Source organism: Oncorhynchus masou, chromosome 22 (genome assembly GCF_036934945.1).
Source record: "Oncorhynchus masou masou isolate Uvic2021 chromosome 22, UVic_Omas_1.1, whole genome shotgun sequence".
Classification (NCBI taxonomy): domain Eukaryota; kingdom Metazoa; phylum Chordata; class Actinopteri; order Salmoniformes; family Salmonidae; genus Oncorhynchus; species Oncorhynchus masou.
In genome coordinates, this window is record NC_088233.1 from 2,534,768 (window position 1) to 2,562,538 (window position 27,771).

General features: G+C 45.5%; 1 protein-coding gene across 1 annotated transcript; it reads left to right on the forward strand.

The window, feature by feature from the left end:
- Positions 1–27,233, forward strand: LOC135509765 (sperm acrosomal protein FSA-ACR.1-like). Its single transcript, XM_064930667.1, has 3 exons — positions 1–51; positions 3,892–4,640; positions 27,080–27,233. Exons 1-3 carry the CDS (start codon positions 1–3, stop codon positions 27,231–27,233), a joined length of 954 nt encoding a protein of 317 aa, XP_064786739.1.
- Positions 27,234–27,771: the final 538 nt, after the last annotated feature.

Below are 27,771 nucleotides of genomic sequence, written 5' to 3' on the forward strand. Positions count from 1 at the left end.
ATGCTGGATGTGGCTGGAAAGCTCCTTGGAGAAAATCAGGATGTCATCCAGGTAAACGAACACAAACAGACCGATCATATCACTCAGCACGTCATTCACCAAACTTTGGAACACTGCTGGAGCGTTGGAAAGTCCAAACGGCATCACCTGGTACTCGAAATGTCCCATAGGTGTATTGAATCAGTCAACCACTCGTCCCCCTCTTTGATCCGAACCAGATGATACGCATTGCGTAGATCAAGCTTCGTAAACACAGTAGCACCCTGTAAAGAATCGAAAGCGGAGCTCATCAAGGGCAAGGGGTACTTGTTCTTGAACGTAATATCATTCAACCCCCGATAATCAATACACGGTCGAAGAGAGCCATCCTTCTTACTCACAAAAAAAAAATCCAGCTCCCAGGGGTGATGACGAGGGACGAATGAGACCTGCTGCAAGAGACTCCTTTATGTGGGTCTCCAGGGCTTCCCGCTCAGGTCGAGAAATACTGTATAACCGTCCCTTGGGAAAGGCAGCTCCAGGGAACAGCTTAATTGTACAATCATAAGGTCGGTGGGGAGGAAGTGACTGAGCTTTCTGCTTACTGAACACCTCACCCAACTTGTGATATGTTTCAGGAACCAGGGACAAATCAGGAGGAGCAGACTCACTGACCCGACTGGGGACAGCATGACAACAGGCAGTCCTGAGGCAGTTAGCATGGCACTCAATGCTCCAACTAGTTACCTTATCAGTCACCCAATCGAACGAAGGATTGTGTTCTCTTAGCCAGAGGTATCCAAGAACCAGAGGAACATGGGGGGAAGGCAAAATGAAAAAAGAAATAACCTCTGAATGATTCGCCGACAACAACATCTTAACCGGTTCAGTCCTCAGTGATCCGTGCCAGACTACTGCCGTTCAGAGTGGTTGCTTCAATGGCTTCCGGTAATTGCTCCTTGGAAAGCCCCAGCTGTTCGGCATCAATGAAGCTGTCATCGGCACCTGAATCGATGAAAGCGTTAATCGCTAAACTCTGATTCTTATTTATGAGGGTAGCAGGAAAACGAGGTCTGACAGGGATCTTGAGAGGTTGAAACTGGCTCGCTAACAAACCCCTCAAACTTAACGAGCTGAGCAGTTTAACGGGCACAGTAGAGGCAGCTGTTGGTCTCACGTCTACGTTGGCGCTCGTCCTTAGTTAACCCGTGCCGCCCCACTTGCATAGGTTCAGGATCTGGTGGCAGGACTCCTCCACTAATCCCGTGTGAGGGAAAATGATCAACCCGTTCTGGTCCACTTCCTGACCCGAATGGTAACCGAGTCTCAGATTGATTAGATGGACCCCACTGCTTCTCCCTCCTCTCTCGGACTCTATTATCTACCCGAATAGCTAAGGTGACCAAACTATCTAGGTCACTAGGCTCTGGATAGGAGATTAGCTCGTCCTTGAGTTGCTCCGACAACCCCTGGTAAAAAACCGCTTGTAGTGATTCCTCATCCCAACCACTCTCCACAGCCAATGTCCTGAATTCTATCACAAAGTCTGCCACACTGCGAGCTCCTTGGCGAAGAGAGAACAAACGTTTAGCTGCATCCTTACCTCGGACTGGATGGTCAAAAAGCTTTCTCATCTCTGCCGTGAAACCCTGCTATGACGTCATGCATGTGTCCCGTCGTTCCCAAACAGCTGAAGCCCATTCCAGAGCTCTACCACGCAGCAGCTCAATAACAAAAGCTATCCTAGCCTTATCTGTGGCGTAAGAGTAGGGCTGCAGATCAAAAACTAACCCACACTGTGAAAGAAATGAACGGCATCTTCCCAGATCTCCCTCGTACTTCTCCGGTGTCGGAACCTTGGGCTCACGGAAGGAACCCGCTCCCGAATCGGCAGGTGATATGGGTGAAACAGGTGGTGGATGATCCCCCGGCAACCTGAGCTGATCCTGGATACTCGTTAATCTATCCGATAAGTTCTGGATTGAACCCGCTATCTCGTGTAGCGCCATGTTGTGTTGTCCCAACATCTTCTCCTGCTGAGTAATTGTATGGCAAACGGAGTCCAGGTCCGCTGGGTTCATCACTGGCCGGATCGTTCTGTCAAGGTTTACCAGAATTGGACCCAGAAGCAGACCAGGACAAGGTGAGTATAAAGATGGTGAGTATTTATTAATCAATGAGAACGTGGAGGTAGATAGTTCCGGGTGGAGGAGCGGGCAGCAGAGGTGGGTTGATGGGAGTGGATAGGCAGATCCAATGGATAACAACACACTGGCGACGAGCAGACAGGGATGGGGTATGGGTTCCGGGTGAATGCTGTAGACAAAACAAACGGCGGTAAGTTAAAGGCAAGCAAGACGTACAAAACAATAAAACAAAACAAACTCTATAAACTGGAGGCTGGTTCGTGGGCACAACATACTGTTCATGGCTAACGATCCGGCAGGGAATGGATGTCAGGTCAGAGCTTTTGAAGGGGAGTGGTGATGATCAGGACAGGTGTGCAGATTACTGATGGGATACAGGTGCGGGTGAACATCGATCTCCCAACAAGCTAATTTGCCCGGCAACCAGACAGGGTGCGTTCCAGGAAACCGGAAACATACTCCAGGACAGGAACACAGGCAAACACAGACTCAGGAAGCGGGATTCGTGACATAACCTTCATGTATCTCTCACTAGGTCAGGATATTTAACCTTCATGTATCTCTCACTAGGTCAGGATATTTAACCTTCATGTATCTCTCACTAGGTCAGGATATTTAACCTTCATGTATCTCTCACTAGGTCAGGATATTTAATCTTCATGTATCTCTCACTAGGTCAGGACATTTAACCTTCATGTATCTTTCACTAGGTCAGGATATTTAAGCCTCCATGTATCCACTAGTTCCAATATATCCATGACATTCATGATTTCCTTAAGAGCATGAGGGTGATAGTGTGCATTGGGATTTTCCTTTACAGACCATTGAGGTATTTATAAGAGTATAATCTTCCACCATAATAATATATATAATAGTATTATATATATTTTATATATATTTTAAAAGAAGCGTGGATCATCATTCTTTGGTCCATTAAAATTAATGAGCCATATCTGTTATTTAAAACATATTTAAAATCATCCGTGTACCTTGAGGATCCGCTTGGACAATTTGTACATTCGGGTAAAAATGACTTATTATTAATTAATATCATCACCTTTTTTGAATTTCTATGCACATGGGAGAAGTATTTTTCACCCCACACCCACCTCAGTCCTTTCTCCACACAACTTCAGTTTCCTCTCAAGAAAATATATTATATTCCTTGTCTTTGAGCAGTAAACAATATATACTTTGTTATTTTTTTGTTGTTTTCTTATCTGCAAAGCCATTACAATTATAACTGTCTGTACCTGTTTCACCATTTATCATAATGAGATACACGTGTCAAGTATTTTTAGCATAATAAATGTTTGGAAAATGTACAATTGAAAAGTACCATAGCTGTTCTGTGGTATTTGCATTGCTACTAAGAAACACTGCAATCATTCTTCACTACTCCACACACTAAAGCCCCTCCCCCTCCCGAGTTGGGTTGTCATCCCAGTAAGCAGCAAACCTCCCCCATCCCCCTTGGATCCCTCGGCCCCTTGAGAGGCCAGGACCCATCTTTTGAAAGGAGCATATAGTGCCAGCAACCCACAGAACAGAAGCAGATCAACCGCTAAATGTATTTCCAATGGTCTCACCTCAATTTGTTTTATATATTGCTATTAAAAATATATGCATATTCAAATATCCTACGTATCTAATTTTCAATAATAATAATGTCGACAGTTTGTGCAAAGGATTGTTACTTATATTTGTCTAGTAATTATTATTTTAGCAAACAATTATTGCTATTCCTCCTATATTGTCCCTGCAGCATACCACCCTGCAGCATACCACCCTGCAGCATACCACCCTGCAGCATACCACCCTGCAGCATACCAAACTGGAGCAAACCACCCTGCAGCATACCACCCTGGAGCATACCACCCTGGAGCATACCACCCTGCAGCATACCACCCTGGAGCCTACCACCCTGGAGCATACCACCCTGCAGCATACCACCCTGGAGCATACCACCCTGGAGCATACCACCCTGGAGCATACCACCCTGCAGCATACCACCCTGCAGCATACCACCCTGGAGCATACCACCCTGGAGCATACCACCCTGCAGCATACCACCCTGGAGCATACCACCCTGCAGCATACCACCCTGCAGCATACCACCCTGGAGCATACCACCCTGGAGCATACCACCCTGCAGCATACCACCCTGGAGCATACCACCCTGCAGCATACCACCCTGCAGCATACCACCCTGCAGCATACCACCCTGGAGCATACCACCCTGCAGCATACCACCCTGGAGCATACCACCCTGGAGCATACCACCCTGCAGCATACCACCCTGCAACATACCACCCTGCAGCATACCATCCTGCAGCATACCACCCTGGAGCATACCACCCTGGAGCATACCACCCTGGAGCATACCACCATGGAGCATACCACCCTGCAGCATACCACCCTGGAGCATACCACCCTGGAGCATACCACCCTGGAGCATACCACCCTGGAGCATACCACCCTGCAGCATACCACCCTGCAGCATACCACCCTGGAGCATACATTTACATTACATTTACATTACATTTAAGTCATTTAGCAGACGCTCTTATCCAGAGCGACTTACAAATTGGTGAATTCACCTTCTGACATCCAGTGGAACAGCCACTTTACAATAGTGCATCTAAATCATTAAGGGGGGTGGTGAGAAGGATTACTTATCCTATCCTAGGTATTCCTTGAAGAGGTGGGGTTTCAGGTGTCTCCGGAAGGTGGTGATTGACTCCGCTGTCCTGGCGTCGTGAGGGAGTTTGTTCCACCATTGGGGGGCCAGAGCAGCGAACAGTTTTGACTGGGCTGAGCGGGAACTGTACTTCCTCAATGGTAGGGAGGCGAGCAGGCCAGAGGTGGATGAACGCAGTGCCCTTGCTTGGGTGTAGGGCCTGATCAGAGCCTGGAGGTACTGCGGTGCCGTTCCCCTCACAGCTCCGTAGGCAAGCACCATGGTCTTGTAGCGGATGCGAGCTTCAACTGGAAGCCAGTGGAGAGAGCGGAGGAGCGGGGTGACGTGAGAGAACTTGGGAAGGTTGAACACCAGACGGGCTGCGGCGTTCTGGATGAGTTGTAGGGGTTTAATGGCACAGGCAGGGAGCCCAGCCAACAGCGAGTTGCAATAATCCAGACGGGAGATGACAAGTGCCTGGATTAGGACCTGCGCCGCTTCCTGTGTGAGGCAGGGTCGTACTCTGCGGATGTTGTAGAGCATGAACCTACAGGAACGGGCCACCGCCATGATGTTGGTTGAGAACGACAGGGTGTTGTCCAGGATCACGCCAAGGTTCTTAGCGCTCTGGGAGGAGGACACAATGGAGTTGTCAACCGTGATGGCGAGATCATGGAACGGGCAGTCCTTCCCCGGGAGGAAGAGCAGCTCCGTCTTGCCGAGGTTCAGCTTGAGGTGGTGATCCGTCATCCACACTGATATGTCTGCCAGACATGCAGAGATGCGATTCGCCACCTGGTCATCAGAAGGGGGAAAGGAGAAGATTAATTGTGTGTCGTCTGCATAGCAATGATAGGAGAGACCATGTGAGGTTATGACAGAGCCAAGTGACTTGGTGTATAGCGAGAATAAGAGAGGGCCTAGAACAGAGCCCTGGGGGACACCAGTGGTGAGAGCGCGTGGCGAGGAGACAGATTCTCGCCACGCCACCTGGTAGGAGCGACCTGTCAGGTAGGACGCAATCCAAGCGTGGGCCGCGCCGGAGATGCCCAACTCGGAGAGGGTGGAGAGGAGGATCTGATGGTTCACAGTATCGAAGGCAGCCGATAGGTCTAGAAGGATGAGAGCAGAGGAGAGAGAGTTAGCTTTAGCAGTGCGGAGCGCCTCCGTGATGCAGAGAAGAGCAGTCTCAGTTGAATGACTAGTCTTGAAACCTGACTGATTTGGATCAAGAAGGTCATTCTGAGAGAGATAGCGGGAGAGCTGGCCAAGGACGGCACGTTCAAGAGTTTTGGAGAGAAAAGAAAGAAGGGATACTGGTCTGTAGTTGTTGACATCGGAGGGATCGAGTGTAGGTTTTTTCAGAAGGGGTGCAACTCTCGCTCTCTTGAAGACGGAAGGGACGTAGCCAGCGGTCAGGGATGAGTTGATGAGCGAGGTGAGGTAAGGGAGAAGGTCCCCGGAAATGGTCTGGAGAAGAGAGGAGGGGATAGGGTCGAGCGGGCAGGTTGTTGGGCGGCCGGCCGTCACAAGAAGCGAGATTTCATCTGGAGAGAGAGGGAGAAAGAGGTCAGAGCACAGGGTAGGGCAGTGTGAGCAGAACCAGCGGTGTCGTTTGACTTAGCAAACGAGGATCGGATGTCGTCGACCTTCTTTTCAAAATGGTTGACGAAGTCATCTGCAGAGAGGGAGGAGGGGGGAGGGGGAGGAGGATTCAGGAGGGAGGAGAAGGTGGCAAAGAGCTTCCTAGGGTTAGAGGCAGATGCTTGGAATTTAGAGTGGTAGAAAGTGGCTTTAGCAGCAGAGACAGAGGAGGAAAATGTAGAGAGGAGGGAGTGAAAGGATGCCAGGTCCGCAGGAGGCGAGTTTTCCTCCATTTCCGCTCGGCTGCCCGGAGCTCTGTTCTGTGAGCTCGCAATGAGTCATCGAGCCACGGAGCGGGAGGGGAGGACCGAGCCGGCCTGGAGGATAGGGGACATAGAGAGTCAAAGGATGCAGAAAGGGAAGAGAGGAGGGTTGAGGAGGCAGAATCAGGAGAAAGGTTGGAGAAGGTATGAGCAGAGGGAAGAGATGATAGGATGGAAGAGGAAAGAGTAGCGGGGGAGAGAGAGCGAAGGTTGGGACGGCGCGATACCATCCGAGTAGGGGCAGTGTGGGAAGTGTTGGATGAGAGCGAGAGGGAAAAGGATACAAGGTAGTGGTCGGAGACTTGGAGGGGAGTTGCAGTGAGGTTAGTGGAAGAACAGCATCTAGTAAAGATGAGGTCGAGCGTATTGCCTGCCTTGTGAGTAGGGGGGAAGGTGAGAGGGTGAGGTCAAAAGAGGAGAGGAGTGGAAAGAAGGAGGCAGAGAGGAATGAGTCAAAGGTAGACGTGGGGAGGTTAAAGTCGCCCAGGACTGTGAGAGGTGAGCCGTCCTCAGGAAAGGAGCTTATCAAGGCATCAAGCTCATTGATGAACTCTCCGAGGGAACCTGGAGGGCGATAAATGATAAGGATGTTAAGCTTGAAAGGGCTGGTAACTGTGACAGCATGGAATTCAAAGGAGGCGATAGATAGATGGGTAAGGGGAGAGAGAGAGAATGACCACTTGGGAGAGATGAGGATCCCGGTGCCACCACCCCGCTGACCAGAAGCTCTCGGGGTGTGCGAGAACACGTGGGCGGACGAAGAGAGAGCAGTAGGAGTAGCAGTGTTATCTGTGGTGATCCATGTTTCCGTCAGTGCCAGGAAGTCGAGGGACTGGAGGGAGGCATAGGCTGAGATGAACTCTGCCTTGTTGGCCGCAGATCGGCAGTTCCAGAGGCTACCGGAGACCAGGAACTCCACGTGGGTCGTGCGCGCTGGGACCACCAGATTAGGGTGGCCGCGGCCACGCGGTGTGGAGCGTTTGTATGGTCTGTGCAGAGAGGAGAGAACAGGGATAGATAGACACATAGTTAACAGGGTACAGAAGAGGCTACGCTAATGCAAAGGAGATTGGAATGACAAGTGGACTACACGTCTCGAATGTTCAGAAAGTTAAGCTTACGTAGCAAGAATCTTATTGACTGAAATGATTGAAATGATACAGTACTGCTGGAGTAGGCTAGCTGGTAGTGGCTGCGATGTTGACACTACACTAATCAAGTCGTTCCGTCGAGTGTAATAGTTTCTACAGTGCTGCTATTCGGGGGCTAGCTGGCTAGCTAGCAGGTTGATTGCGTTACGTTACTTTAAAAGAACGACAATAGCTGGCTAGCTAACCTAGAAAATCGCTCTAGGCTACACAATTGTCTTAGATACAAAGACGGCTATGTAGCTAGCTAGCTACGATCAAACAAAACAAACCGTTGTACTGTAATAGTTACTACAGTGCTGCTATTCGGGGGCTAGCTGGCTAGCTACGTTAAAAGAACGACAATAGCTGGCCAGCTAACCTAGAAAATCGCTCTAGGCTACACAATTGTCTTAGATACAAAGACGGCTATGTAGCTAGCTAGCTACGATCAAACAAAACAAACCGTTGTACTGTAATAGTTACTACAGTGCTGCTATTCGGGGCTAGCTGGCTAGCTACGTTAGAAGAACGACAATAGCTGGCCAGCTAACCTAGAAAATCGCTCTAGACTACACAATTGTCTTAGATACAAAGACGGCTATGTAGCTGGCTAGCTACGATCAAACAAATCAAACCGTTGTACTGTAATGAAGTGAAATGAAAATGTGATACTACCTGTGGAGCGACGCGGAATGTTGACCGGGTAGTTGGAGTTCAATTCGGTAGAGGTTGGCTAGCTGTTGGCTAGCTAGCTAGCAGCATTTCCTACGTTAAGGACGACAAATAGCTGGCTAGCTAACCTCGGTAAATTAAGATAATCACTCTAAGTCTACACACTCTAAACTGCACAATTATCTTGGATACGAAGACAGCGAAGACAACTACCACCCTGCAGCATACCACCCTGCAGCATACCACCCTGGAGCATACCACCCTTCAGCATACCACCCTGCAGCATACCAACCTGCAGCATACCACCCTGGAGCATATCACCCTGGAGCATACCACCCTGCAGCATACCACCCTGCAGCATACCACCCTGCAGCATACCACCCTGGAGCATACCACCCTGCAGCATACCACCCTGCAGCATACCACCCTGGAGCATACAACCCTGGAGCATACCACCCTGCAGCATACCACCCTGGAGCATACCACCCTGCATCCCACTGCTGGCTTACTTCTGAAGGTAAGCAGGGTTGGTCCTGGTCAGTTCCTGGATGGGAGACCAGATGCTGCTGGAAGTGGTGTTGGAGGGCCAGTAGGAGGCATGCTTTCCTCTGGTCTAAAAAATATCCCAATGCCCCAGGGTAGTGATTGGGGAAACTGCCCAGTATAGGGTGCTGTCTTTCAGATGGGACGTTAAACAGGTGTCCTAGTAACCAAAAGGATGCAAGTTCAAATCCCTGAGCTGAAGAGGCAGTCAACCCACTGTTCCTAGGCCATCATTGAAAATAAGAATTTATTCTTAACTGACATGCCTGGTTAAATAAATTTAAAAAATGTAAATTCACAGCCAAGCATCACCACTGGACCACAAAGTTGTAGGATCAATCCCAAATAGCACCCTAGCCCCCATTGGGCTCTGGTCAGAAGTAGTGCACTATATAGCGAATAGTGTGACATTTGGGGTGACAGCTCTGGGGTGTGTCTACAGATTGTTTGATTTTGTGGAGGAAACGTTGTATCATTTCCGAGTACTCCAATCTCTAATGAAGCATTGACATGACCAAATATTGACTTAGCAACTTATTTACAATTCATCATGAGCTTTTGGTGAACCCACTACACAGTCACGCAGTAGAAGATGTCAAGCTCAGCTCAATTATAATTCACTGAAATATTTCAGGACTATACTTGTACTAACAGGATGGCTGTTGTGTTAGAACACAGTAGTGATATTTCAGATAGAGAAGTGATATTTCAGATATAGTAGTGATACTTCAGATAGAACAGAGTAGTGATACTTCAACATAGCTGATGTGGCTGACTTGCTTAAAACAAGTGTGGTTTCTACTGACAATTGAGATATTCAAACTATGGCATAAGGTCGACGACAAGCGGACAAGAGGCCATCCGTAATTTAGATTAAGACATGAATGAGTGAGCTAGGATGAACATAGTCAATATAACTTTTTGTTCTGCACTTTTAAAAAGTACGGCGACAGAATTCAGAACACGTTCTTACAGTATCTGTAGAGTAGTGAAGTCAGAACCGTAGGATAAATAAAGGGGGCATATGAGCAGACAATGAAAGCTCTTACAATATTCCATGATTACATTTCTCTAAAACAGGCTATAGGCTACATGTGCAACACCAAGTCAGAACAGTAGGATAAGTTATGAGTGGAAAGGGACCAAATGATTAAGGTGAGGCACAGCTTACTACGTAACATACAGTGAGGGAAAAAAGTATTTGATCCCCTGCTGATTTTGTACGTTTGCCCACTGACAAAGAAATTATCAGTCTATAATTTTAATGATAGGTTTATTTGAACAGTGAGAGACAGAATAACAACAACAAAAATCCAGAAAATGCGTGTCAAAAATGTTATAAATTGATTTGCATTTTAATGATATAATGAATAAGTATTTGAACCCCTCTCAATCAGAAAGATTTCTGTTTCTAAAACGGTTTGAATGATGTATGTGAGTATAAAAGAACTCATATGGCAGGCAAAATCCTGAGAAGAAATCAAAACAGGAAGTGAGAAATCTGAGCTTTGTATGTATTCACCAGAATCGCCAATGAAATCCCCTTGAGATATGAATGATGTTGCACTGCCTAGGGGTTCCACTAGATGTCAACCATCTATAGAAATTTGAATGAGACTTCTACGGTGTTGTGGGAGTGAATGAGAGCAGAATCTATCAGGTGTCTGGCAGTCAGCCATTTTCTGATCACGCTTATTCCGCATGTTATTAACTCTACCTAAATGTACGTATTACCTTAATTACCTGGACACCGCAAATTGACCGGTAACCACTGTATATAAACACACTATTGTTATTTACTGCTGCTCTCTAATTATTTTTTGTTCTTATCTCTTACTTTTTTGGGGTATTTTCTTAAAACTGCATTGTTGGTTAAAACCTCTTAGGGCTAGGGGGCAGTGTTTGGAAGTTCGGATGAATGACATGCCCAAATTAAACTGCTTGTTACTCAGGCCCAGAAGCTATGATATGCATATAATTAGTAGTATTAGATAGAAACCTCTCCTCTGCAGTTTCTAAAACTGTTACAATCATGTCTGTGAGTATAACAGAACTGATATGGCAGGCCAAAATCTGAGGACAATCCATCCGGAATTATTTATTTGAGGTCACAGGCCATTTCAATGCTAGTCTATGAGATATACAAAAAAAGGACCCCCTTTTTGCAGAGATGTCAACAGTCTTTACACAGGGTTTCAGGCGTGTTCCTTGAAAAACGAACAAGCAGTTGTAGTTTCTCCAAGGTGACCCTCATTAGAAAAGCAGTCTTCTTGCGCGAGTGAATGAGGTGCGCACACTTCGTTATTTATCTTCCATATGTAACATACTATTCTCCGTCTTTAATATTATTGTTTATGGAGATATTAGATCACTTGAGGATTAGAAACATAGTTTGACTTGTTTGGACGAACATTACCTGTAACTTTTTTGATTCGTTTGAATGTATGTTGAACAAGATGATTACTGAAATCAATGGCGTCAACTAAACTGACTTTTTTGGATATAAGGAAGGACTTTATCAAACAAAACGACCATTCATTGTGTAGCTGGGACCCTTGGGATTGCAAACAGGGGAAGATCTTCAAAGGTAAGTGGTTTATTTTATCGCTATTTCTAATTTTGTGACGCTTGTGCTGGTTTGGAAAGGTATTTTGATGTGGGGCACAGTCCTCAGAGTCCTCAATCGCATGGCATGCTTTTGCCGTAAAGCCTTTTTTGAAATCTGACAATGCGGTTGGATTAAGTTACGCTTTTAAAAGATGTAAGACACTTGTATTTTCATGAATATTTAATATTACGATTTGTGTCATTTGAATTTGGCGCTTCACCGGATGTTGTTTTAGTGAAACGCCAGAAGAACCCTGAGACGTAAAAGGTTTTCAGGGCAGTTTCACTGTAAGGTTTAAAACTGTTGTATTCGGGGCATTTGACAAATACAACTTGATTTGATTGATTTGACATACTTTTATCTGTGGCCGATGTCAATCTATGGCAGCACCCAAGCAGGCTTGAATTTTTTGAGCTCTCACTGTAGATTTTGCTACATAGTGTCCCCATGAGTGACAGAACACCTAGCCAATCACAGCGTAACTAGAGATCTTTACCAACCCCTATGCTCCATATTTTCCTCTGGCTGCCCCACCACCACAGAAAGCACTGAGCTGAAACACCTGCATTTTGGAGCTGCCTTAAGTCCTCTCTTACTCAAGAAAGCAAAAAAGAGACCACACACACACACACACACACACACACACAAACCCACACAGACACACACATACACATAAACACACACAGACACACACAAACACAGACACAAATACACAGACACTCTCACACACCCACACACACACACACACACACACACACACACACACAAACAAACACATACACACAGACAAACACACACACACACACACACACACACACACACACACACACACACACACACACACACACACACACACACACAGAAACACACACACACAGACACTCACACAGACACACAAAGAAACACACACAGAAGCACAAACACACACAGCCACACACAGCCATAAACACACAGACACACACACAGACACACAAAGAAACACACACAGAAGCACAAACACACACAGCCACACACAGCCATAAACACACACACACACAGACACACACACACACAGAAACACACACACACAGAAGCACAAACACACACAGCCACACACAGCCATACACAGACAAACACACCCACAGACACATACAGACACACACACAGGGAGAATATTGTAGACTGCACACGTCAAAAAAGTGATTGATGAGATATTTTACGGGTCACGTGTTTATGCCCCTTTGTGTACATCCTGTCCTTCCATTCTCACGCTATCGAGTGAGTGGTTATGCCCATATATGTACATCCTGTCCTTCCGTTCTCACGCTATCGAGTGAGTGTTTATGTAACCTGATAGGGCATCTGTTTATGCTAAAAGCTGTCATGATGATTGATGTGTAGTAACCTCGTTGAACTGTGGAATGTGTTGTAGTGAACTTAGGGCCTGGCTGTTGTATATGAAACAGATTTTTTTGATCACTGACACACCCTTGATGACCTTAACAACGGACGCAGGACCCCAGTTAAAACATAGAGAAAAGGAAGAGTATAAAGCATCAATATACGATGCGCCAAAAAATAGTTTTCTAAATATGTATAGAACCCAAATACCGCCAGCAACTGTGCTGAAAGATCAAGTGTTGATGTCTAATGGACAGCAATGGGAGTATCAGTTTGATTACCTGGCCTGTAGAGAGAAACTATACCGTAGCCGAAAGAGAAGAATATACAGACCAGACTTTAGGAGTGGACAACAGGCTTGAAGACTGGCGTGTGTTTCGCAAGGTGTTGTGTCCTGAACTGAGAGTTATCACAAAGGGGTATAGCTTGTTCACAGGCTACGAGACCCGTTGGGTAGGTGCCCCGGACTCCTCAGAAAGAGTATTTCATAGGGTGACAATACAAAGAAAGAATGGACTTCCATGTGGATGTGTGGAGTTCTATATTAGCAACGAGAAATTCCGCAATGGTAACATCGGTGATGGTGGCCTGACTGGGGATTTTAGGTTGCATATGCTTATTCCTTTTAAAGTTGGGAGATAATGGAATTGAAAATGTTAGAGTTTAGTGAACGCTCTTTGTACAGAGCCAACAACGGCAGTGCATGATACATATGAATCCTAAGGATTATGATTCAAAGGAACCCCCAGAAGGATCAACCCCTGAAAAAAAACTAACTACGTGGCTGTTACGTTAACCACAAAGCCTCTGGTTCTTCATTTTCAGCATATACCATGGATATTCATGTACCATATCAGGATCCCGATAGATCAGACCCTAAGAACTCTATGCCTCACAGCCCTCCTGTCTACTCCCTCCTGGAAAGCCCCCTGACACACCCTACATATGTGAGTGTACCCCTTTAAGATATCTTGTCTCTTGGAAACATGGAAATCCCTATTAAGGTGGCCAATTGCAAGTTGTTGTTCTCTTTGACTCTCCTCGGAAGAGTGGCAACATGGGGTCCTCAAAACAACTCTCAAATGACCTGAAAACAAAAACAAAGATTGTTCAACATTAGGGTTTAGAGGAAGGCTACAAAAAGCTGTCGCGGAGATTTAAGCTGTCAGTGTCCACTGTGAGGAACATAGTGAGGAAATGGAAGACCACAGACATAGTTCTTGTTAATGCCAGAAGTGGCAGGCCAAGTAAAATTTTGGAGAGGCAAAGGCGAAGGATGGTGAGAACGGTCAAAAACTGCCCACAGACCACCTCCAAAAGACCTACAACATCCTCTTGCTGCAGATGGTGTCACTGTGCATCGTTCAACAATTCAGCACACTTTGCACAAGGAGAAGCTGTATGGGAGAGTGATGCGGAAGAAGCCTTTTCTTCACACACGCCACAAACAGAGTCTCTTGAGGTATGCAAACGCACATTTGGACAAGCCAGCTTCATTTTGGAATAAGGTGCTGTGGACTGATGAAACAAAGAGTGAGTTATTTGGTCATAACAAGGGACGTTATGCATGGCGGCAAAAGAACACAGCGTTCCAAGAAAAACACTTGCTACCCACAGTAGAATGGGGGTCCCATCATGCTGTGGGGCTGTGTGGCCAGTGCTGGTACTGGGAATCTTGTTCAAGTTGAGGGTCGCATGGATTCCACTCAATATCAGCAGATTCTTGGGAATAATGTTGAAGAATCAGTCACAAAGTTGAAGTTACGCCGGGGCTGGATATTTCAACAAGACAACGACCCAAAACACTGCTCAAAATCTACCCAGGCATTTATTTATGAACAAGTACAATGTTCTGGAATGGCCATCCCAGTCCCCAGACCTGAATATCATTGAGAATCTGTGGGATGATTTGAAGCGGGCTGTCCATGCTCAGCAACCATCAAACCTAACTGAACTGGAGATGTTTTGTAAGGAGGAATGGTCCAAAATACCTTCATCCAGAATCCAGACACTCATTAGAGGCTATGGGAAGCGTCTAAAGGCTGTTATTTTAGCAAAAGGAGGCTCTACTAAATATTTATGTGATTTTTCCTATTGGGGTGCTCAAATTTATGCACCTGTCTAATTTTGTTTTGATGCATATTGCACATTTTCTGTTAATCCAATAAACCTCATTTCACTACTGAAATGTGTGTGTCCATCAGTTATTTGATAGATCAAAATCAAATTGCTGATCCAAACACCCAATTATTTATACATGGAAATCATGGAAATTGTCAGGGGTGCCCAAGCTTTTTCATAGAGATATAGAGATGTATAGAGATGTATATATGACAAGCATTCTTTAGAGGGTAACTGCAGCTCACCTTCAAAATTCTCCATGTGTAAAGGCTTGACGAAGGGGGAACAAACCATACAGATTTTTAAAGACATGAAAATGGTTTTCAGATGAGCCTAGATGTTACCTAACTGGGACTTTGTAGGGAATGAACTTATAGACCTTGGGGGGTCTATTCTCTGTTGGAGGGAGTGATTGACTGTTGACCGGTAACCGGAAGGTTGCACGTTCAAACCCCCGAGCTGACAAGGTACAAATCTGTCATTCTGCCCCTGAACAGGCAGTTAACCCACTGTTCTGAGGCCGTCATTGATAATAAGAATTTGTTCTAAACTGACTTGCCTAGTTAAATAAAGGTTAAATAAATAAATAAGAATTAGAAAGTAAGCTGCCTGTTACTCAGGCCCAGAAGCTAGGAAATGCATGTGATGGTAGATTTGGATAGAAAACTCTCTAAAGTTTCCAAAACAGTTAAAATAATGTCTGTGAGTATAACAGAACTGATATGGCAGGCGAAATCCCAAGGACAATCCATTCAGAATGTTCTTTTTAGCTCACATCTGATTACAATGGCTGGGAATGGGAATATAAATCCTCCCAGATTGCAGTTCCTAAGGCTTCCACTAGACGTCAACAGTCTTTAGAAAGAGTTTCAGGCTTGTTTTTTGAAAAATGATCTAGAATTTGTAGTTTTTCTAAGTGGCTCCCATTTTGAATGTGGTGTTTGTAGCGCGTTCCGGAGAGTGTGCGTACTTTTATCTCCGGTAATGGTCGGTATTCTCCGTCTTAAATTTGATCATTTATCTACACATACAGACACACACACACAGACACACACAGAGACACAAACAACACACACAGACACACACACAGAAACAAATACACACACAGACACACACACACACACAAACACACACACACAGACACACACACACAGACAAACACACACACACACACACACACACACACACACACACACACACACACACACACACACACACACACACACACACACACACACACACACACACAGAGACAGAGTGACCATCGAGTTCTTGACCAAAGGCCTCCCCCTGATGACTCCCACTGTCAGTATGGGGTTTTGCAGATTGATAAGGAAAACAAAGTATTTCCTCCATTTTAGAACAAGGCTGTAACACAACCACATGTGGGAAAAGGAAAGGGGTCCTGAATACTTTCCAAATGCTCTGTGTGTGATGACTCAATAAAGTTAGTTAAAAAAGGATCAATGCAGATAGTTCGGGTAGCTATTTGGTTAACTATTTAACAGTCTTATGGCTTGGGGGTAGAAGCTGTTCATGGTCCTGTTTTTTTAAATAGTCATTTTTACAATCCCTTTGGCACTAATTTCAGAACCTTATGGTCATTCTTGAAAACTCTAGACACAAAACTCAAAACGGCCATCACTTGTAACACAGGCTGTCCAATGTTCAAAACATAGCATTGTGCATTCAAATATTTAAAGAAACCTTGCACTTGCAGAATCATTGGGTCATATAACAAATTTATCATGAAATACAATAGGAACATTAATTTAGATCACCCACAAGATACCGGTAGTTTCACTGCGTAGTTGTTTAGATACTGTAGTACAAAATATGTGGTACATGTTTCATTATGGTACTACATGTATATACATCATTGTAAAAGGACTAGTAGAGAGAATACTGCAGACACAGTGGAATCATTAAACAAAATCTGAAATGTATTGATGAAATACAATAAAATCACTCATAGGTTTCTTTGAATCAAATCAAAAATAATTAGCTCCAAAAAAGAAAAAAAGTAAAGTAAAACATCAACTGCAGTGTTCCTCACCTGGCTTACTGTAAAACAAAGTGTTCCTCATCACTGTAAAACATCACTGCAGTGTTCCTTAATGTAAAACATCAGCTGCAGTGTTCCTTACTGTAAAACATCACTGCAGTGTTCCTCACCTGGCTTACTACAAAACATCACTGCAGTATTCCTCACCTTGCTTATGTAAAACATCACTGCAGTGTTCCTCACCTGGCTTACTGTAAAACATGACTGCAGTGTTCCTCACCTGGCTTACTGTAAAACATGACTGCAGTGGTCCTCATCAGGCTTAATGTAAAACCTCACTGCAGTGTTCCTCACCTGGCTTACTGTAAAACATCAGCTGCAGTGTTCCTCACCTGGCTTACTGTAAAACATCACTGCAGTCTTCCTCACCTGGCTTACTGTAAAACATCACTGCAGTGTTCCTCACCAGGCTTACTGTAAAACATCACTGCAGTGTTCCTCACCTGGCTTACTGTAAAACATCACTGCAGTGTTCCTCACCTGGCTTACTGTAAAACATGACTGCAGTGGTCCTCAACAGGCTTAATGTAAATCTTCACTGCAGTGTTCCTCACCTGGCTTACTGTAAAAAGCTAAACAAAGGATTGATTACTGTATATCTATATTTCCTTCAACCCTGTCTTGTGGATTTGGCCACAGGTTCTCATCCACATCACAATGGATGTTTTCATTGGCCAAACATCTTGTGAAGAATCTTCGGCAGGGCAAATCCAGGCCTGACATGGGTCTGCCGTGATGTCATTGCATGTGTTATCTATGGCCTGGAGAAGGGTGGCTTGTTTGTGAGGGCACCTATCATATACCTTCCACCTCCATATGGAGAAAAAAATCTGCATTTGGGATTAAGGAAAGGAGAGTATGGGGATAAGTACAGGGTGGTGAAGTGTGGATGGGCCTGAAACCAGGCTTGCAACATTTGAGCCTGGTGGAACCTGACATTATCCCACACAATGACATAGGTCATGCCCTCAGCTCTACAGACCTGAGTTAGCCCATCAAGGAAGCTTACATTCGAACAGCGAATCATGTGGCTGCCTGCAACTCAATATATAGAGTATATAGAGTAGAGAGCTTTAGTTCGACCTACCAATAGAATGGGCAAGATGCATAATCTAAGCAACTTTGACCGTGGTAGGATTGTTGATGTCACACATGGTGATTCCAACAACTCAGAAACAGCTGCCCTCCTGGGATTTGTACGCACTACAGTCTCTAGAGTTTACAGAGAATGGTGCGATAAACAAAACACATTCATGCAGACGTTCTGTGGGCAAAAACACCTTGTTAATGAGAGAGGTCAGAAGACAATGTCCAGACTCATTCAAGCTAACAGAAAGGCCACAAATGCTGGTCCTACCCAGTACTAGATAGGTGAACCTAATAAAGTGGCCGGTGAGTGTACCGTAATGTCACATCTGAAAACATGGTCTGGAAAAGTGTTACATGGGACCATAGAAACAGTGTCTGATAAAGAATGATGATGAAATATTACATCCATAGATAATGTAGTCCGATTGGTTCATGGTCCACGGTAATTGGTGTCAATGGATCTCGTTATCCTGAAACTTTCATGATCTAAACATGGAATATTGTTTGTGAGTTTCCCAAAAAATATGCATTAAGAGTAATGCAACAGTTACTTATCATATTGAGCAGTTGTATCAATTGATAGTTAGATCCTTGTAATGAATTTAATACACAGTCATGTTTTTGGTTTTCCACATTTGTTGTTTTGTAGTGTTCGTGTTTATCTTTTTTTTATTAAACATGAATCAATATAACCACGCTGCATTTTGGTCCTCCTCTACTTCAACTCAAGAAAACCCTTACACAAAGTGATTCTAAAAAACTGTAATTAATTCATGAATTATATATATATATTTTTTTAAGGGGATAGATCAGCTTTAATATTGCAGTTAGATTGTAGCTTCCATCAACGTAATTGTCTGCATCATTTCCAATCCCCCATATATTTTTGGGGTAAATAACCCCATATATACAGTACCAGTCAAAAGTTTGGACACACCTACTCATTCAAGGGTTTTTCTTTATTTTTACTATTTTCTACATAATAGTGAAAACATCAAAACTATGAAATAACACATAGAATCACGTATTAACCAAAAGAAAGTGTTAAACAAATCAAAATATATTTTAGATTTGAGATTCTTCTAATTAACAACCCTTTGCCTTGATGACAGCTTTGGTATTCTTGGGCACAGGTTACCTTGGCGTTCTTGGGCACAGGTTACCTTGGCGTTCTTGGGCACAGGTTACCATGGCGTTCTTGGGCACAGGTTACCATGGCGTTCTTGGGCACAGGTTACCTTGGCGTTCTTGGGCACAGGTTACCATGGCGTTCTTGGGCACAGGTTACCTTGGCGTTCTTGGGCACAGGTTACCTTGGCGTTCTTGGGCACAGGTTACCATGGCGTTCTTGGGCACAGGTTACCATGGCGTTCTTGGGCACAGATTACCTTGGCGTTCTTGGGCACAGGTTACCTTGGCGTTCTTGGGCGCGGGTTACCTTGGCGTTCTTGAGCACAGGTTACCTTGGCGTTCTTGGGTGCGGGTTACCTTGGCGTTCCTGAGCACAGGGACTATGGTGGTCTGCTTGAAACATGTAGGTATTACAGACTGGGTCAGGGAGAGGTTAAAAATGTCAGTGAAGGCATTTGCCAGCTGGTCAGCACATGCTCAGAGTAAGCGTCCTGGTAATCTGTGTGAACTTTAACTTGTTTAAAGGTATTACTCACATCAGCTACGGAGAGCGTGATCACACACTCTCCCTCGCTTGCTCAATTCCCTCGCTGGCCCTAAACAGCTGGTTGAGTGCGGTCTAAGTGCAAGCATCGGTAAGTGGTGGTAAATAAACAGCTACGAAAAATATAGATGAAAACGTTCTTAGTTAATAGTATGGTCTACAGCTTATCATGAGGTATTCTAACTCTGGCGAACCTCCAGACTTCCTTAGTAACGTTAGAAATCGTGCACCAGTGGTTGTTGACAAAGATATATACATCTCCCCTCTTTCTACTTACCCGTGGCTGCAGTTCTGTCCTGCCAACGCATAGAAAAACCAGCTAGAATATTATCCATATCCTTGTTAGCCAAGTCTCCGAGAAACATAGGATATTACAGTTCTTCAGGACCCGTTGATAGGATAGTCTTGAACGGAGCAAGTCCAGTTTGTTCTCCAGCACATTTGCCAATAGAACAGAGTGTATAGGCAGACTATTTACTCGTCTCCATAGTTTAATCAGGGCGCCTCCACATCAGTCTCTATATCAGCAGCTCCATAGTTTAATCAGGGCGCCTCCACGTCAGTCTCTATATCAGCAGCTCCATAGTTTAATCAGGGCGCCTCCACATCAGTCTCTATATCAGCAGCTCCATAGTTTAATCAGGGCGCCTCCACCTCAGTCTCTATATCAGCATCTCCATAGTTCCATCAGGGCACCTCCACATCAGTCTCTATATCAGCATCTCCATAGTTCCATCAGGGCGCCTCCACCTCAGTCTCTATATCAGCATCTCCATAGTTCCATCAGGGCGCCTCCACATCAGTCTCTATATCAGCATCTCCATAGTTCCATCAGGGCGCCTCCACATCAGTCTCTATATCAGCGTCTCCATAGTTTAATCAGGGCGCCTCCACATCAGTCTCTATATCAGCATCTCCATAGTTCCATCAGGGCGCCTCCACATCAGTCTCTATATCAGCGTCTCCATAGTTTAATCAGGGCGCCTCCACATCAGTCTCTATATCAGCATCTCCATAGTTCCATCAGGGCGCCTCCACATCAGTCTCTATATCAGCGTCTCCATAGTTTAATCAGGGCGCCTCCACATCAGTCTCTATATCAGCATCAACATAGTTCCATCAGGGCGCCTCCACATCAGTCTCTATATCAGCGTCTCCATAGTTTAATCAGGGCGCCTCCACATCAGTCTCTATATCAGCATCTCCATAGTTCCATCAGGGCGCCTCCACGTCAGTCTCTATATCAGCATCTCCATAGTTCCATCAGGGCGCCTCCACATCAGTCTCTATATCAGCATCTCCATAGTTCCATCAGGGCGCCTCCACGTCAGTCTCTATATCAGCATCTCCATAGTTCCATCAGGGCGCCTCCACGTCAGCCTCTATATCAGCGCCTCCACGTCAGTCTCTATACCAGCGTCTCCATACTTTAATCAGGGCGCCTCCACGTCAGCCTCTATATCAGCGTCTCCATAGTTTCATCACGGCACCTCCACCTCAGTCTCTATATCAGCATCTCCATAGTTCCATCAGGGCGCCTCCACATCAGCCTCTATATCCCCATCTCTTTCTCTTCTGGGATCCTGGGATTAGGGATTAGGGCCTGGCCCCGGGCTCAGCAGTATGTCCTGCTCCACCGACACCTTGAAGTAGAAATCTTCATCCAAATCGAGGTTAATGGTCATTCTGATCTGATTTGCAGAAGCTCTTTTCGGTCATAGGAAACTATGCCAGAAACATTAAAATATATTTATATGAAAAAAAATAAGTTAAGATCGGCGCCCCCCCCCCCCCAAAAAACCCCTGTAAAAAGCAGACGAGGTCAGGAACATCTCAAATGCGTTCCAGCACCATTCTCGCGACACAACTTAAACCCTGGTCTTTGCCCATGTTCCGAAGTCTTTCAGAAACTTTCCAGCCTGGGTGCCAGTCTGTTTCTGCTACCTTGTCATCTCCGTCTCACTCATTGTCATGACAATTTCATTAGAAGTTATATGGACCATATAGCATCAGACTGGCACCCAGACACATTGTACTGCGGGTTCGATAGGTTACTGTATGTTTTTATTCTGTCTTATTCTGGCTGATCTTTTGTCACTTTTCTTCTCAGAATCTACCAGTTTATTTTAAGGGTATCTAACCTCATACAGGACACATTCAAAGGCAGTGCAGAAGCATTCCCTGAATTCTCATGTCATCTTATGAATGTATGTAAGGGTTATGAATGTGTTATGAAATCCTTATGTAAGTACCCTTCAAATACAAAATGTATACCACATATTCTGATCAAACTTGGCACTGTAGCTGATTTGCAGTTTTTAGTTGTAGCTTGACTTGTGATTGAAGAATGGTCTGTATTGTACGTACAATGGAAAGGGAAAGGGGGGATATCTAGTCAGTTGTACAACTGAATGCATTTAACTGAAATGTGTCTTCCGCTTTTAACCCAAACCCCCTCTGAGGGTTGTGATTGAACAATGGTCTGTACTGTAGGTGTAGTGATGTGACAAAGTTGTCGTGAGTGACACGGAGGGTAAGGGCAACGGCAGGTACGGAGGCTGTACAAGACGTTTCAGGAAATGTGTTCGTGGGAATAGAATCAATCAAGAGGAAAGATGAATCTAAGTATAATCCACACAACATAAGGATGTTGTACTTTTGCCAGGAATTGCTCAACATTGACACCTGTTTGTGTTATACCAGGATGCACTTGTCTCAATGTTTACCCTCCATCGTCTCTATGATACTCACTTGTCAAACAACAAGACAAACAATGTTTGAATCAGTACCGTTTATACTCAATCTCCCTATGCATATATTATGAGAAGCCTCACTGGAATTCAGAAGAAGGGAGATATGGACACAGATCCTGGCAGCAAAACAGGAACGTAAACTTCTGTCCCTGTTCCACTACACCAAAAGACAATAGAGTGAAAGCCTGTTGTCAGATATGTTGCTTCTCCAGAAAACCCCCTCCAAGGACAAATACAGATATCATTATACTGTTCAAGTTGAGTTCATGAGTCTCACCACTCCCCTCAGCTAAACTGTATACCTGGCCATGTCCTTACGCATCCCACCTCCCTCCACCTTCACCCATCCCCACCTCCCTCCACCTCCACCTCCATCTTCACCCATCCCCACCTCCCTCCACCTTCACCCATCCCCACTCCCTCCCTCCACCTTCACCCATCCCCACCTCCCTCCACCTCCACCTCCACCTCCATCTTCACCCATCCCCACTCCCTCCCTCCACCTCCATCTTCACCCATCCCCACTCGCTCCCTCCACCTCCATCTTCACCCATCCCCAACTCCCTCCACCTCCATCTTCACCCATCCCCACTCCCTCCACCTCCATCTTCACCCATCCCCACCTCCCTCCACCTCCATCTTCACCCATCCCCACCTCCCTCCACCTCCATCTTCACCCATCCACACTCGCTCTCTCCACCTCCACCTTCACCCATCCCACCTCCCTCCACCTTCACCCATCCCCACCTCCCTCCACCTTCACCCATCCCACCTCCCTCCACCTTCACCTCCACCTTCACCCATCCCCACTCCCTCCCTCTATCTTCACCATCCCACCTCCCTCCCTCCACCTATATCTTCACCCATCCCACCTCCCTCCCTCCATCTTCACCCATCCCCACCTCCCTCCACCTTCACCCATCCCACCTTCACCCATCCCCACCTCCCTCCATCCACCTTCACCTCCACCTTCACCCATCCCCACCTCCCTCCCTCCACCTTCACCTCCACCTTCACCCATCCTTACCTCCCTCCACCTCCATATCCCTTTTTCTGGACCACATCATTTCCTGTCACAACCTGCATACTTGTTTACATGCTGCTGTGCGTTTTGTTGCCAAACTTACGGTTTTTACTTTTTAATTATCGTTTATATTTTTTGTTTTTCCCTCACTCAACTTTTTTGGTGTTTGGTGTTTCATACCATTGTGTTTCATACATTTCCTTCAATTCGCATCAAGGCTAAATGTATCTCACCAGCGAACAAAACAGCGCCTCTCAGTATGTGCAGCGTATCTATCTGATGCTGTCCAGTCAGAAGGAGTATGACATTGTTGCCGCTCATAGCATTGAATGCAAGGGAAGCCAGAAGGTGTTTGTCCTATAAAAAATATATACAGTAATAGCCCATCATCGTTGAGCTAAATCAGCTGTGGATGATCCTGGTGCACCGAAAAAAAAGGGGAAGCCAGGTTGGATTTGGCTTCACATCAAAAGCCAAACATCATTATTGATAGAAGAAAACCTTGAATTGTTGCATCTCGTTGTGTCGTTGTCCTCCGGTGGATAGATAGCTAAAATCTGACTTTTCTAAATTAGCCATGAATGGAGATGGAAATTTGGACTTTATTTATTTATTTATTTATTTTTTACTTCAATCACTGTACTGGCCAATGATTATAACAACGATTCTGATCCAACCATAAAATCAGTTGTTGTTCCCTGGTCTGAGAGGATGGAAGTTCAATATGTAGCTAGATGTAGACTAATGTTAACTAGCAGGCTCATCACTGTCCATGAAAGGAAGTTAGGCTATCGAGCAAGCATTTTAGCCAGGTAGCCTAGGACAACAACAAATAAAAGCATGTACTGTATGACAGACCTTTTCGGCAACATGAAAGAGAGGAGGATGGCATTTGGTGTTTCTCTGCAAGAAGGGTGTGTCAACATGTTTTTCTACTTACACACACACACACACACACACACACACACACGCACACGCACACGCACACGCACACGCACACACACACGCACACACACAGGCACAGGCACAGGCACAGGCACAGGCACACACACAGCTACATCATATTTAGCTTACGGTGATTGGACAAAATAGTTTTTGGTATCTTTTAGTTATCACTGTATTAGACTAGGCATAGATGATTAGATAATGTTAAAATGTTGAACTTGAAATGGTGGTGGAATAGTGGAGGCAGCTCCTATTTTCTTTTGCGACTTTTGTTAACACTCTGTGGTTCTAAATCAATCAATAATTTGTTTAGTAGAACATTTTCGGAAACATTTTTTTTTCTGGATCTGCTTCCCCTGGTGATTTTACCCACTAATGCTTATGTTCCTTTCAGGGTGGATAGCGGGTTTTACCCACTAATGCTTAAGTTTCTTTCAGGGTGGATAGCGGGTTTTACCCACTAATGCTTATGTTCCTTTCAGGGTGGATAGCGGGTTTTACCCACTAATGCTTATGTTCCTTTCAGGGTGGATAGCGGGTTTTACCAAGTATTGCCCAGTATTCTTGTCACCGATTGGCATTTTGTGATATCCAATTGGTAGTTACAGTCTTGTCTCTTCACTGCAACTCCCGTACGGACTCGGGAGAGGCGAAGATCAAGAGCCATGCGTCCTCCAAAACACAACCCAACCAAGACGCACTGCTTCTTGACACAATGCTCGCTTAACCAGGAAGCCAGCCGCACCAATGTATCGGAGGAAACACCGTACACCTGGCGACCGTGTCAGCGTGCACTGCGCCGGCCCATTCCCAGGAGTCGCTAGAGCACGATGGGACAAGGCCAACCCGGCCAGCCAATCCCTCCTCAATTCCGGATGACGCTGGGCCAATTGTGCTCCGCCTCATAGGTCTCCCGGTCACGTCCAACTGCAACAGCCTGGGATCAAACCAGGATCTGTAGTGACGCAGCTAATACTGCGATGCAGTGCCTTGGACCACTGCGCCACTCGGGAGGCCTCGGCCTTACTGCTTTATGGTTGGATTAATTGGGCTCTATCACATCCCACATCTGTCCCAGACTATGTTTGGAATATTTCTCTCTCGAACAGAAGGACAAGTTGAACAATAGAATAGGTCAACTTTTGTACTATGGGGGTTAATAGATTGATAGAGGCTAGTGGAGTTTCTGTTCGTTAGGCCTATTACTCATCTGGTTGGCTGATGAAAAGTGAATGTGGACAGTCTTCTAACATCTTCAATATTTGCCTCAGAATTTGATTAGATGGACATGCGCAGTTGCGTCCCCGATGTGTCTGTCCTCATTTGTAGCCTACTTCAGAGCTGAGATTACTGTGAGAAGGACCTGATCATGTGATGGCTGTTGGCTAATAAGAACTGAGATATCAGAGAGAGCCATGTGAGTGAGAGGTGATTTATAAGGGGAATTATAGTTATTATATTCAGCCCAAGGACACAACGGCCACTACGGCCACAAAAGGAATGGCATGTTTTTTTAGGGGGCATTACAACTAGACAAGTGGGATGCCATCTGGAAATTCGAGGCCTGGTGGGAATATTATCAAGTGCTTGTCTCATTGTGAATGAGAGACTGATGAAGTGTGTGCAGCTCGAGAAACAAAGCAGAGATCATGCCTTGCATCCGACTCGTTTCAAATCATCAGTCGCATAAACAACAGTAAATATTCTGCAATGTTTCATTTTATTCTTCATACTATAAAATAATATAAAAAAAAATAATGCAGCGGAATTCTAAGCTAATCTTATCTGCTTAAGGAACTAGTGTAGCCCACAGCCATGTGGCATAGCCAGATCAGGACCATAAGGACAGGTATGCTATTCTGTTCTTCTGAAATAGACTACATTTACTTCACATCATGTTTCTTTAGGGCTAAAATATCTAGATATCTAATCTCAAATAACAAGTTTGATTCAGATGTTTATTTCATAGCGACGGACACATTTCACTTTGTATCTGGTAAGTAGAGTTTCTAGAGATTATACATATACTTTTGTTGATGGGAAACGTTTGTATTTGGTGAAGCCAGCTATACTGTGGTAGGGATATTTTCCACCACCAGAAGAACTAATACAGACTCCCGGAGCTAGCATGAACAGCCTGAACACCCCAAGAGGTAGCAGCATCGGGGCGTCCCACCTTAGAGTTTCAACTTGCATGGGGGGGATAGCTAGCTAACGTTAACCAACTTTCGCTGGTCAATGTTGGTTAAACAAAGTTCCTGGAACATTATTAAGGCTCCAGGCTAGCAAAGCTCTAAACAGATAGCTAGCTAGCTGTATAGACAGACTCACCTTACCCTTCCTGTTTTTTGGTTAAACAAGGACCACAGTGTTGGATGGCGCCGAGGAGGTGGACGATGACAACTCCTGCATCGAGTCGTCCTCCCCAAGGGACTCTCCTGTCATGGACTGCAACACCTCACCACCCCTGGACAGAGAGGGGGGAGCAGGGCGAGTAGAAGGTGGATGCTATTGAGGGGGGGGGGGGTGATTTACAGCAGGGATTGGTAACTTTAATGAGGGGTGGGAGCTACAATAAAACAGAACTCATCATGAGGCGTCATAGTGCCAATCCCTGGTTTACAGCAAGCACGGGCTGTTCAGCACAACTGGCCCATCTCATTCAGGTAACTTGGTATGACATCTAGGCAGGCAGAGTAGCTTACTGTGTTTGGCTGGTGAGAGAGAGAGGGGGGAGAGAGGGAGAGGGAGGGAGGGACAGGGAGAGGGAGAGGGAGAGAGAGAAGGTGGGAGAGGGAGAGGGAGAGGGAGAGGGAGGGAGAGGGAGAGGGAGAGAGAGAAGGTGGGAGAGAGGGAGAGAGAGGGAGAGGGAGGGACAGGAAGAGGGAGAAAGAGAAGGTGGGAGAGAGGGAGAGGGAGAAGGAGGGACAGGGAGAGGGAGAGAGAGAAGGTGGGAGAGAGGGAGAGGGAGAGAGAAGGTGGGAGAGAGGGAGAGGGAGAGGGAGAAGGTGGGAGAGAGAGAGAGAGGGAGGGACAGGGAGAGGGAGAGAGAG

What these genes read in the sequence shown, in the direction of transcription:
- LOC135509765 (XM_064930667.1), top strand. Translation starts at nt 1, where the DNA reads ATGCTGGATGTGGCTGGAAAGCTCCTTGGAGAAAATCAGGATGTCATC. An exon ending in AAAATCAGGATGTCATCCAG is followed by an intron (nt 52 to 3,891) that starts GTAAACGAACAC and finishes TTGTCCCTGCAG; the next exon opens with CATACCACCCTGCAGCATAC. An exon ending in CTGCAGCATACCACCCTGGA is followed by an intron (nt 4,641 to 27,079) that starts GCATACATTTAC and finishes TGGTTAAACAAG; the next exon opens with GACCACAGTGTTGGATGGCG.